At 41.9% G+C, this 13,806-nt stretch overlaps 1 protein-coding gene and 1 non-coding gene across 3 annotated transcripts in view; both read right to left on the bottom strand.

The window, feature by feature from the left end:
* Positions 1-1,334: 1,334 nt before the first annotated feature.
* On the bottom strand, positions 1,335-1,494 carry LOC116871902. Its single transcript, XR_004383557.1, has one exon. It is a non-coding gene; the product is annotated as a U1 spliceosomal RNA (small nuclear RNA).
* Positions 1,495-8,025: 6,531 nt separating this feature from the next.
* The window catches only part of PPEF2 (protein phosphatase with EF-hand domain 2), a 29,064-nt gene continuing 23,283 nt past the window's right edge, over positions 8,026-13,806 (bottom strand). For both annotated transcript variants that reach the window (XM_032838326.1, XM_032838406.1), the window contains 4 exons: positions 13,386-13,492; positions 12,103-12,266; positions 11,215-11,302; positions 8,026-8,744 (listed from right to left, as the gene is read on the bottom strand). In XM_032838326.1, coding sequence (XP_032694217.1) covers positions 8,491-8,744; positions 11,215-11,302; positions 12,103-12,266; positions 13,386-13,492 — 613 coding nt within the window. In that variant the 3' untranslated portion in view covers positions 8,026-8,490. The remainder of the gene's footprint in view (positions 8,745-11,214; positions 11,303-12,102; positions 12,267-13,385; positions 13,493-13,806) is intronic.

Here is a 13,806-nt window from a genome sequence, read left to right as displayed (position 1 = left end):
TCTCTCGTGCAGGGTCTGTAGGACCGAGTGTTTCTGGAGGTCGTCACCTACAAGTGGGATGACGAGTCCAGGAGAACGAGCATTTCTTCAGGAGGGTACACCTTCCCCAACAATGTTGGAGGGTGCCTGTTAGGGTCCGTAATCAAAGGAGCGAGACTGATACAAAGCGAAGGTCGAGCAAAGCTTTATTTCGCGCCAAGCATCGAGAATCAAACCCACCGGCGGGGGCATCTGTTACAAAGAGAAGACCCCCTCCCAGCCTCACAGACTAACTTTTATAGAGGTGGTTGAGCCCAGCTATACACAGGTGGCCAATGAGATTGCAATACACAGAGAAAACTGCGCAGTCATGGTAGGTTACACACGGGTGGCCAATTGAATTTCAATTTACCCTAGTAGATATATGCGTGCCCCACTGATTGGATGTCTCCACCTGGCCTGACCCGCCCTTGTATCTGGGCTTTGCAAGTAAGTTCCTCTGGGAGGGGCGGGGTCAATCTAAGTTCACTGCATAAACACAAAATGACTCCCTCAGGCTAAGCAGGCCCTTACATTGCCTGTGTCCCTGTGTGCTCATGACACCAGCAGATCATCACCTAAGTAAAAATCTTTGTGTAGCTGTTTTTTAATCTTTGTTTTTTTTTTTTAAGGAATTTTTGTTGCCATGACTACGTTGACTTCAGTGTGATCCTTTTCTTTTTTTTCTGACCATGAATCTTCCAGAGATACTTCATGCTGAATTTGTAAGCTGGTGGTGGATTCCAGTTCAGAAACAAGGATATTTTTGGCCTTTATTAATGTTCACTAACTCAGATGATATTTATGGAGGGCTTAGTGCATGCCTGGCCAGTTGCCAGCGATGTTCGGCAAATAGGACATGACACCTGCCCTGTGCTCCTAAGGAGGTAGTGGAGGCTGGACGGAAGCCAGTCACTGCTGTGAGGGTGTGATTCCGGCTCCACCGGAAGGAACCCAAGGTGAGCAACTGAGGAGGGGACGGGTCACTAGAAGGCTTCACAGAGGAGAAGGCATTTGAGTGGGGGTCTTGAAGAATGAGGCTGGGCCAAAGGGTACATGGGCCATTTAGGATCCAGGAAACACTGTGAAAGGTAGAGTATAATTGGGGGATCATATGGAGATCCAAGTGGCTAGAAAGGGTTGGGGAAGCTGCTCAGTTTTGAGATTACAGAGGTGGACACAGACTAGATCATAGAGTTTAGACTTCTTCTGCAAGGCCAGTGTTTCCCAAACTCTGTGGATGCTTTATTTATTTTATTTTATTTTATTTTATTTTATTTTATTTTATTTTATTTTATTTTATTTTATTTTATTTTTAGGGGACAGTGTGAGTGCAGTCCCCCATTACCACAAATTATGCAGCGTTTCCTCCATTTGGGGAAATTGCAGGGGTCAGCACATCCATAGTGCAATGGATAAGTCTCGCCTGGGAAAACCACCTTTGTGATCATGGTGCTTCCCCTACCAGGTAAGTATGGATACTTTTTAAACATTATTTATTTATTTATTTGAGAGAGAGCGAGAGAGACAGAGAAAGAACATGAGCAAGGAAAGGCAGAGGGAGAGGGAGAAGCAGACTCCCCACTGAACAGGGAGCCTGATGCAGGGTTCAGTCCCAGGACACTGGGATCGTGACCTGAACCGAAGGCAGATGCTTAACTGACTGAGCCACTCAGGTGCTCCCCCCCCAAGTATGAACACTTTTTTTAAAAGAAAACATTACCTCAATACTGTAATTGAAGAACCAATATCATTTCCCATATATAAGATACCAGAAAAATAAATTTAATGAAAAAGAAAGAAAAAAAAACCCAAGTGAGTACACTTGAACTATTTAAAATTAAGATAAAAAGAAATATATTAATGACTCTAATCTGTTTGCAAAAAGAAATGCGTGCCTAAAATTATCTTCTTTTGGGGAGAAAAAATAAAATGGTTTATAATCAGTTAGTAATAAGGAGTTTCAGCTCTGTATCATTTAGTTTAAGACTAAGGTGAAGGTTATGTCATGATAATTCTGCTTCTGTTTTTATGTTAATTTGTCCCCAGAATCTCAACACACCTGTGTGGGTATTTACGGCTACTTTCTGCCTCCAAAAGAGCTGGATCTCTGGGAGTCAGACAGGTGACCTCCCAGATCCCATAGCCAAGAACTGACGTCCAAACCTTCTGACTCCAGATCCTCATACTCGCCTGATGTTGGACACCAGAGAGAACTTAACACATACATCTCCCTCCAAACGGAGCTGGGCAGCCTCTAAGGGCGGTGACCTCCTCCCTGGAGCGTCCCAGCAGACACCTACCAAGAAGTGGTTTTGAGATTGTACTTAGTATCTAAAGTCCCTTACAATTCATAAGACTCTCTGAGTCTATAACTGGGAAATATTTCAAAACAATAACCCACAGATTGAGAATTTAATGCCTTTGTTTTAAAATGAAAATACAGGGGCACCTGGGTGGCTCAGTTGGTTTGGTGTCTGACTTTGGCTTGGGTTGTGATCTCAGGGTTATGGGATTGGGCCCCACTTTGGGGTTGCTGGTTGGTGGAGTGTCTGCTTCTCTCTCTGCCCCTGCCCCTGCTTGTACTCTCTCTGTCTCTCTCTCAAATAAATAAAATTTAAAAAAATTAATTAATTAATTAATTAAAATACAGATCAAAGAAGTTTTGAGTTCTACAGAAATAAACACTCACATTTAAAGATTGTTAAAGATTTATGGACCATTAATTATACTTGCATGTATATTCTATGTCCGGGGGCAGGCATAATTGTTTAATAGACAACAGTGCCCCAAAATACTTACAAATTGAAGACATGTCAAAAATCTCAAAACGGAAAAAGAAAACCAGTATATCTTTAGAAAACAATGTTTTGGGTAAGTATGAGCACTTCCTAAAATTATTCTTCCATTTTGATTAACATGGCTAAATTTTAATTCCCTGAATTGTCAGTGTTTCGGTTTATTTATGCAACTATCCCCAAACTTAGTGGCTTAGGACATCAATAACCATTTATTATAGTTCATGATTCTGTGGGTCAACGGGGCTCGGCTGGGTGATTCTTCTGCTCCATGTTTTCTCAGCTTGGGCTGCTACTGGCTGGGTTGGAACATCCAGCAAACCTAACTTTGTTCAGTTTTAGGTGTGTTCCTTGTGGTCTTTGGCTGTATGGTGTGACCTGCATGAGACGTTTATGGTTATGGTTTAAATTACTCATTTCTACTAATGTTTAAGAACTACTATTTGTCAAATTCTGGTGTAGTATCAGAGAAGATTGGTTACACACAATGATCTGAAAAGGTTATTAAAATACTCTATTCTTTTTCAATTACATATCTATAAGAGGCTGGATTTCCTTCACATACTTCAGCCAACAAACCGCATCACAGCAGATTGCCTGTAGAAGCAGATACAGTAATCCAGCTGTCTTCCAATAAGCCAGACATTAAAACTATGCCACTCTTCTATTTTTCTGCTCTGTGATATATAGTTGATTTTCTTTAATATATGTTATTTATTATCAATTTCTTGATTTTGACAATTCACTGTAGTGAAGTGAGTTGGGGAGGGTGATGGGAACACGGGATCTCTCTGCATTATTTAACTCCTTATGGTCTATAATTATTTCAAAATAAAAAATTTAAAAATATGTAATTTATTGTTAACATTTAATAGACATTTTGTTCTTTTTAAACAATAAGTATCTTAACTATTTCTCAGTTTCAATTTTTAATACAGTCAACATCGACAGATATAACCCATATAAGGAAAAGCTCTTTGGGATCCTAAATAATTTTTAACAGTGTAAAAGGATCCTGTGATCAAAAACTTTGAGAATCGCAGCGACATAGGTAATGGACAAAGTGCGGAGAGTGAGAAATGCTTTGGCTTAGACTAGGGAGGTAGCAATGGAGGAGTAAGGAGAGGTTCCTTACATCCCAGGTGTTTTGAAGGTAGAGTCCACAAGATTTGCAGATGGATTGGATGTGGGAAATGAAAAAGAGAGAAGTTTTTTGGGTTTTGTGTGTTTTTTGGTTTGTTTTGCCCAAGGAAAATGGTAAAATGAAATTGACATGTAATCAGATCACAAGAGAACAGATTTTTGGAGGAACATAGGAGCTTATTTTGTAAACGTTAAGTTTTGAATGTCCATTACAACTCCAAGTGAAGTCGCCTGGGTGGCTCAGTGGGTTAAAGCCTCTGCCTTCAGCTCAGGTCATGATCCCGGGTCCTGGGATCAAGCTATGCATTGGGTTCTCTGCTCAGCAGGGAGCCTGCTTCCTCCCCTCTCTCTCTGCCTGCCTCTCTGCTTGTGATCCCTCTGTCTGTCAAATAAAATCTTAAAAAAGAAAAAAAAAAAAACCTCCAAGTGAAGTGTACATGTTTCATCTCTCTCCGTCAATCTGTTAATACTACTTGGGGGTATTTGACACTTTCCTCATCTTAAATCCAAATTGTTAGGTTTCTGAATTGGCCTCTCATATTTACAGTGAAACCAGAGCAAATAGTGCTGAAGGTCTTACCAGGTCATCACCCGTCACTGCTGCAGGGTAACCCAGTTAGCTTAGCAGGACTCAAGCCGGGCCGCTCGTCAGAAACACCTGGGGAGCATTTAAAACAACCCGCTAGCATGGCCTCTCACCAATTATGTAGTCTGTCTAGAGTGGGGCCACAGGAAGCCTATTTTTTTTTTTTTTGTAAGATTTTATTTATTTGACACAGAGAGAGAGATCCCAAGTAGGCAGAGAGGCAGGCAGAGAGAGAGAGGGGAGGAAGCAGTCTCCCTGCGGAGCAGAGAGCCCGACGCAGGGCTTGATCCCAGGACCCTGGGATCATGACCTGAGCCGAAGGCAGAGGCTTTAACCCACTGAGCCACCCAGGCGCCCCAGGTAGCCTATGTTTTAAAAGCTCCCCAGATGATTTTAATTAGCATTTAAGGCCACATCACTGGATTAGAGGTATGATTTTGCTATTTCTTCCTCGCACAATTAAAAATTCCTTTTAAATTAAAACTCCCTTGGGGCACCTGTATGGCTCAGTCGTTAAGCCTCTGCCTTTGGCTCAGTTCATGATTCCATGGTCTTGGGATCCAGCCCCACTTCGGGCTCCCTACTCAGTGGAGAGCCTGCTTCTCTTTCTCCCTCTGCCTGCCGCTCTGCTTACTTGTGCTCTCTCGCTGTCAAACAAATAAAAATCTTAAAAAAAACAACTCCCTTGAAACAACTCCCTATTAATTGGCTATGCTAACCAAGAAAAGACATCTTTTCTGAGTCTTGAGTGTGCGTGTAGGACTTGCCCACTGGGGACACACAGCCAGACGGGTGTAAGACAGCAAAGACTGAGCGCCCCTGAAGAAGGCACCAGAGTAACTTCTTCCCAGAAAATGGGTTAGAACGAGCAGAACAGCCTGGTAGGAATCTGTGCCTGTGCTGTCTACAGTTGAGAAAGGAACTCCAGGTTTACGGGTCAACCGACCGAGCTCCACTACACCCAATTCTGGATTGAGAAGCCGAGGACGTGTTAAACTGAGCCATCCCTTGGGAAGCGCCATGGCTTTTGCCTCGATAAGCCCCACCCTTGCCTTTGTTCGGAGAGCGGTGGTCTTCGTGGGCCCTTGCCCAGATGCGAGTCGATCCCGAGAGCTCAATCTCAGTGACTCGGAGTTATTCCTTCGTTTTATGAGCTATGCCTTTGAAGGCTCAGAATATTTGTGTACCTTTAATCACCACGAAGTGGGAATGTCATGAAGTGACATGAAAATAACAAGCACTTTGTTGAGCCTGAGCTGTTTGCAGAAGATGCGTCAGACGATACAAGCATGAGTTCAGGGGCTCCTGGGGGGCTCAGCGGGTTAAGCATCTGTCTTTGGCTCAGGCCATGATCCCAGGGTCCTGGGATGGAGTCCCCTGTCAAGCTCTGCAGGGGGTCTCCTTCTCTTCCTCTCCGGCCGCCCCTCCCCACTGTGGTGCTGTCTCTCTCTCTCTCCAAAATAAATAAAATCTTTTTAACAAGCATGAGTTTACTAGTATACTTAATCTCTTAAGTATAGAGATTAAGTATAGAGATATAAGGCAAGATAAATACAGGGGTCATATGTATTCACTAAAATATCTTAACTCTTCTCTGGATGGTACTCACCGGTGGAAATCCAGACTTTTCCAGAGTAGTAGAATAAGAAAATAAAACATTTTCCAAGAAGGAAGTTGTGTTCATTTTCTATGCTATGGAGCAAATGACCACAAACTTAGTGGCTTCGAACAACACACATTTATTATCTAACAGTTTCTTGGGCCAGGAGTCTGGGCATGGCTTCACCGAACCCTCAGCTCAAGGTCGCACACGCCTGCAGTCAAGGTGTTGGCCGGGCTGCGTTTCCTTCCGGAAGTTCAGTCACATCTGGAAGAATCTGCTTCCGCGCAAAATCGGGTTGTTTGCAGATGTGTTTCCTTATAGCTGTGTGAGTGAAGACCCTGGCTTTGTGTAGACTCCCCTTGGAAGCCATGTGTAGATCCTACAAAGTTCCTTGCCCTGTGGGTTCCTTGAAGACCACCTGTCGCTTCATCAGGCCAGGTAGGAGCATCTTTTGCTCCAGTCCACCAACAAACATTTTATATCATGTAACGTGATCACAGGATCAACACCCATCCATCGCCATATTCTGTCGATTAGCAGCAAGTCACAGGTTCCGGCTGCATTCACGGGGAAGCATCACACAAAGGCAAGAACAGCAGGAAATCATGAAGGGCTGCGGGCACTTTAGAGACTGTTTGCCACGTAAGAAAAAGGGCCGGGGGAGCCAGGGCTCACTCAACCAGATGGTCTAGTCCTGGCAAAACTGGAAAGAACACTGGCTGGAGCAGGGATCACGGGTTTTGGTCCTGGCTGTGTCATTAACTAGATCATTTACGAAGCTAGTGTTCTGGACCTCAACTTCCTTACTTTAAAAGTAAAATGAGGTGGGGAGACACTAAGTCAGAAATGTGGATTAAGGGGTGCCTGGGTGGCTCAGGGGGTTAAAGCCTCTGCCTTCGGCTCGGGTCATGATCCCAGGGTCCTGGGATCGAGCCCTGCATCGGGCTCTCTGCTCAACAGGGAGTCTGCTTCCCTTCCTCTCTCTCTGCCTGTCTCTCTGCCTACTTGTGATTTCTGTCAAATAAATAAATAAAATCTTTAAAAAAAAGAAATATAGATTAAAATAGCATGGAAATACCATCATTCGCCTTTAGCAAAAATTACAAATGCTTGCACTCACTGCTTATGAGTTCATGGGTGTGCTCAGCCCTGAAAAGCAAGCTGCATTAACATGTTCACACCTGTGTCACCTTGACCATGGGATCCCCAGATTTTTGGTTAGATGTTATTTCTGAGTACACCCGATGAGGTTAACATTTGAATTGGTAGACCGAGTAAAGTAGATTGCCCTCCAAATGTGGGTGGGCCTCATCCTATCCACTGTAGGGCTGGATAGAATAGAAGGCTGAATAAAAAAGAATTCCTTCTCTCTGCTTGCATTTCTTTGAGCTGAGACATCTGTCTTCTGCCTTTGGATTCAGGCTCAGACTAGTACTTAAACCATCGGCCCTCCTGGTACTGGGCCTGCGGACTTGGACCAGGACCACACCACGGTCAGCTCTCCTGGGTCTCCTGCTTGCTGACTGCATGTTTTGGGATTTCTCAGCCTCCACAATCACGTGAGCCAATTCCTTACTCGAAATCTTCTTACAGACTGATGTGACACTCTGTGACAAAGTGATCTATCCCTGGGATTTTTATCTTAAGAAAATGTAAAATTCCAAAGACTCTGGTAAAATGAGCTATATGCACAAAGTTATTAACCATGGTGTTATGGATAATAATGAAAAGCTAAAAACAGTGCACATGTCTCACAACTGGAGAATGGCTGAACAGATCACAGTGTGTCCATCTGAAAGGAAATCACGTAGCCATTAAACTAATAATCACGAGCACTATGTAGCAACACAGGAAAGTATTTACAAGTAGATGTGAGTTTATTTTTTTAAAAAAGAATATTAAATTATATAAAAACTATAGTATAACAAGAAAAAGTAAGTAATGAAAAGAATCCATGTTTGGGTCACAGGATTGCAAAATTTCTCATAACTTTCCTTTACGAATAAGATATTTTCAAAACAATAATGAAAAGGTATAAAATGAAAACAATGAGGGGATTGAATTATCAGTGGTTCTTAACTGGGGTAGACTTGAGAATTTGAAATATTTATACCTGGGTCTTACCCTGTGAAACTTTTGAGCTAGGGATAGGGTAGCTACATATTTAAATATATACACACACACACACACACACATACACACAGAGAGCTGATTCTGATGCACACTGGTAGGCAATTTCTCAGAGTAAAATTCCACAAATCTCTGGAGAATAAGGGAGCTATTGCAGGGACAAGCTCAGTCTTGGTTATGAGGCACCACAGGAGATGGACACCAGGCTGCTCTTACTGTGTGCTTGGCTTGCTGCCGTCCCTGTCCTCAGTGTCTGTGGTCTGGGGGCAGTCTGAGGCATCGCTCTCTGGGCAGGATTGCTCCACAAGGCGGAAGGCCTCCAGGAACTCATTGATGTCGATGTGGCCATCCTTGTTGAAGTCAATGCTCCGGGCAAGGTCACAGATGCAGTCATCTGTGATGTCAATGTTCATATGAGAGCTGAACAGCTTCCAAGTCTGCCTGAACTCGTCCAGTGAGATGAACCCTTACCAGAGAGAGGAATTCAGGTCAGTGAGTCAGTCTAGTTTTCATGTCCATTTGCTCTGACATTCTTGCAGGGACACCTGCTCTCTACCGTTGAACAGACAAAGATGGCCAAGGCCTTGCATCTAGTTTAAACTACCAAGAGGGTGGCACAAAACCAATGGTTCACCAGGGATTCTCAACTGGGAACATTTTTGCTTCGCTTCCTCTGGGGACATTTGCCAAGGTTTGGAAACGTTTTTGATTGTCATGACCGTGGTGGGTGTTACTGGAATCTAGTGGGTAAATGCCAGAAATGCTGTTACATACCCTACAGTACACAGGATGGACCCCCAAAAAACAAGTGTTCAGGCCAACATGTCAATATTGCCCCTGCTGGGAAACCAGGCACTAAGTCATCCCAAACAAATATTTTATTTTGCTTATAAAAAGCCTCTGGACCCATATATCTATGATCAATTGATTTTTTTACAAGAGTTCCAAGACTATTCAAAGGGGAAAGAATTGTTTTTTCAACAGATGGTAGTGGAAAACTGGATATCCTCATGTAAAAAATGAAGCTATCCCCCTACCTTGCACTATGAACAAAAATTGACTCAAAATGAATCAAAGGCCTGATTGGAAGAGCTAAAAGTATAAAACTCTTAGGAAAAAAACATAGATGTAAATCTTTGCCACCTTGGATTATATCATGGTTTCTTAGATATGACACCAAAAGCACAAACAAGAAAAAAAGATAAATTGGACTTTAATTAAAAAATTTTGCGAATCAAAGAAAACCACCAAGAAAGTGAAAAGACAATCTATAAAGTTGGAGAAAATACTTGCAAATCATATATCTGATCATGGCATAGTATCAAGAATATATAAAGAACTCTCATAAATCAACAACAGAAAGATGGATAACTCAATTAAAAGATAGGCAAAGGATTCGAATTGACATTTCTCCAGAGAATATATAAACATTTACAATAAGCACATGAAAAGATGCAAAATATCATTGGTTATTAAGGAAATGCAAATCAAAGCCTTGAGATACTGCACACCCAGCAGAATGACTTTGGCGGGGGTGGGCAGGGGTAGGAAGTGTTGTGAGGACAGGAGGATAAGGAGAAACTGGAACCGTCAGACCTTGTTAATAGGATTATAAATGAGTATAGCCACCGTAGAAAATAGTCTGGCAGTTCCTCAAAAAGTAAAACAGAGTTTTATGATATGATTCAGCAATTGCACTCCTAGGAATACATCCAAGAGAATAAAAAAACATATGTTCACATAAAAAGTTGTACACAAATATTCACAGAGTCATCATAACAGCCAAAAAGTGGAGACCATCTAAATATCTACCAACCGAGGAGTGGATAAACAAAATATGGTGTAGATATTTTATATCCATAGGACGGAATTATTAGCCAGCTCTAAAGAGGAATAAAGAACTCATACATGCTGCAACATGGAAGAACTGTGAAAACGTTATGCAAAGTAGAAGTCAGACACTAAAGGCCATAATATTGTAGGATTCCATTTATACGAAATGTCCATAGTAGGCAAATCTTTAGAGACAGAAAGCAGATTAATGGCTTCCAGGGGCTGATGGAGAAGGGACAGGGATGGAGAGCAACTGCTAACAGGTCTGGGTTTCTTTTTAGGGTGATGAAATGTTCTATAATTAGATAGTGGTGATGTTTACACAACCTTGTGAATATCCTAAGAACCAGTGAACTGAACATTTTAAGTGGATAAATTATATGGTATGTGAATTATACCTAAAAGTAGGTGGGGAGAGTGTAGTAACATTGAAAAAGGTCTTTGGACCAGTAGGGAAACAGGAGGAGGGGATACAAGACCTCCCTGTATATATTTTTTTAAGATTTTATTTATTTATTTGACAGAGAGAGATCACAAGTAAGCAGAGAGGCAGGCAGAGAGAGAGTGGGGGAAGCAGACTCCCCACTGAGGAGGGAGCTCGATGCGGAACTTGATCCCAGGACCCTGGGATCATGACCTGAGCCGAAGGCAGAGGCTTAACCCACTGAGTCACCCAGGGGCCCCTCCCAGTACATTTTTTGCTAACATCCTGTGAATCTGTAGTTATTCCAGATAAGAAGTTTAAAAAGAATACTTCGGGATGAGATTGTAAAAGCCTTTCTACTCTAGGCACTCCTCAGTACTTTATGGCTATCTTTGATAGGACGATAAGGGACAGCACACCTTCTAATCATGGTTTTTCCTATGAGAAGTTCTCATCCCTTTTGTCTTCACTGTTCTCTGCCCGACCCCTCATCTACATGGATTGCTCCTAGTGCCAAAATACTTTTCTAGTTTCTGCCATTTATTTATAAGCCTAAGTGTTATTTACTTTGCTCCCAAAGTGCTTGAGTAGAGAGTTAAATGACCAGGAAGGAGACTGAAAGGTGGGAAATCAAGTACATACTACACATCAGAAGTGACAGGCTAACAAGTGTCTTTACCTGAATGGTCACTGTCTATGATCCTAAAGATGGTCTCCAGGTTGGATCGGTTCCGATATAGTGTTTCCAGCAAACTTGACTGGATGTTCTGCAAAAGAAAATATACGTTCTTTCTATATCTTATGTTCAGGCTTGTCCTCATATATAATTAACACACAATCAACCCTGACAATAAGATAGGGTTGAAACAGCCTGAAGAGATTTTATCCCTAGGCCCTTCAGCCTACCAAATAACCTAAGGGTTTAAGAAGTACATATAGCCCAGGATGGAAAGGTTCTAAAATTGACTCTGGTAATGGTTGCAAATATCTGAGAATATATGAAAAACCACTGAATTGTACAGTTTGAATGGATAAATTGTATGGTATGTGAATTATATTGAAATAAAGCCATTTTAAAAAGTACCTAGCCCAAGGCCTTACATTCATTATACATTCAATAAGTATTTATTGAATAAAGCTTTTTTCTTCTTTTCTTTTCCTTCCTTTCTTTCTTTCCCTCTCTCTCTTTCTTTCTTTCTTTCTTTCTTTCTTTCTATCTTTCTTTCTTTCTTTTTTAAGTGAGGGAAGCAGGATGGTGCCCGGGAAGTCAGACAGACCTGGGTTTGAGTCCCAGTTCTACAACCTAGAAGCTTGGTGAGCAGCGTCCTTGTAGGTATAATGGTGCTGATAATACCATCCTCATGAGGTAGGTATTTTGAGGATAAATTGAGGCAACATATGTAAGTCACTTAACACAAAACCTGGCATACAGAAGCTCAACAAATAGTTCCCTTTTCTCATCCATCTTCTTTTCTGGGTTCTCCATACTTGCTGCCGATTCAAAGTTCCCCACAGGGAGCTTCATGGCCCACAAAATGGCGTCATGCAGCCTCTTCCCACCATTTACCTCACGGCTCAGTTGTTCCTTGGCCAAGTCCTTGAGCCAGGACTTGTACTCCAACGTGGAATCCATGGAGCTGCTCACCAGCTGTGGCCTCAGCATCCGCCATGGCAGTCCCAGCCGTAGCACCGACTCCACGGCTTCCGCCCAGTCACTCAAGGAGATGAAACCTGCAGCAACGAGATGATGAGCTGACTTGTCACTTACAAGTCCAGTGTCCTGCCCCACAGGGCAGATCTTTTTATCCTGACATACCCCCTGCTGTCTGCAGGGAACAGAATTAATGGGCACTGTCACTCTTTTTGTGGGTTAGGTAGAGTTTGCTGGAAGCGGGTTGCAAGATAAAATATACGATGCCCAATTAAATAAGCATTTATGGCCCAGATAGTGCATGGGACATAATTATATTTTAAAATTATTTGTGGTCTATCTATAATTCAAATTTAATTAGGCATCCTGTTTTTGTTTGCTAAATCTGGCAACAGTATTGAAAAGTCACATAACACTCCTGTAAATAATATCCTAAAACCATATACATATATATATGTGCATATATAGCATTAGTTGTTGATACATATATGAGCAGATATTGCTGTGGATTTATGATTGTTACCATTATTTTCTAATAGAGCTATATATATGTGGTCAATGTATATTAGACAAATATTCCATTTAGTTGAGCAAAGACAAAATTCCTAGCTTTGATAATAGAACACAGAACAGATATGTACACACTAAGCAAGAATAAGAAGCCAAATCATTGCTCTTTTGCTAATTTTTTTATATATTCTTGTAACTTCCTGCACCCATTGGTTTTTGCTTAGTTCTGGCCTTGTTACCCTCCCCTTGACTCCATTTCTTTGTAACATCCCCTCTATAGTTAGCTAAATTCACATTCTGTTAAGTTTGGAATTTTAGGGGCACCTGGGTGGCTCAGTCAGTTAAGCATCTGCCTTTGGCTCAGGTCAGGATCCCTGAGTCCCAGGATCGAGTCCTGCATCAGGCTCCTTGCTCAGCGAGGAGTCTGCTTCTCCCTTCAACCTGATTGTGCTCTCTCTCACATAAATAAACACAATCTTCAAAAAAATAAATAAAAGTTTGGCATTTTAAACTTTAGAAAAAATAACTAGAACATTAAGTTGAATAAAATGAAAAAAGTAGTCAAAGATGTCCTTTGGTCCTTAGTTCAACAAATATTGATGTGATAACTTCTGCTGCACAGGTTGTTTTTTTTTTTTTTTTTTTTTGGCCTTCTTTTTTTTAGGAATATTTTACTTGTTTGGTCTCACCAGTTTTATCTGCGTCATGCTTCTTAAATTCACCAAGAAGATCTGAGGAATGAGCAAATAACTTTTCCCGCAGAGATTTCAGAGCGGACTCCTCTACTCTGCTAATCCTAGGACAGGGGATGAAAACAAACATTTTAAAAAGTTCACATCGAGGAAACAGTCACAGGTTTGTTTTTCTTACCACACTTCTCTCTCTCTCTTAACACCTCAACCTCCCTAGAGCTCAGTTTGGGGGAAGAGAGCTTGGTTTTTGAAGGAAGAGCTCCATCTCTGATTTCTCCCCACTACTTCTCCCTGCTGGGCTCAAACAGGACCTGCCACCATCCTTCCCAGTGCAGGACAGTAGTTACGGCAAAAGTCTGGAAAAAGACCACCTTTGTGGTAATGTTATCCTACTGTACTGCACCTCAATTTCCCCATC

The sequence above is a fragment of the Lontra canadensis genome, unplaced genomic scaffold (assembly GCF_010015895.1).
Source record: "Lontra canadensis isolate GAN:19392208 unplaced genomic scaffold, GSC_riverotter_1.0 scaffold1, whole genome shotgun sequence".
Lineage (NCBI taxonomy): Eukaryota > Metazoa > Chordata > Mammalia > Carnivora > Mustelidae > Lontra > Lontra canadensis.
Note: the sequence above shows the minus strand (reverse complement) of the source record. Positions and strands in the feature narration are given on the sequence as shown.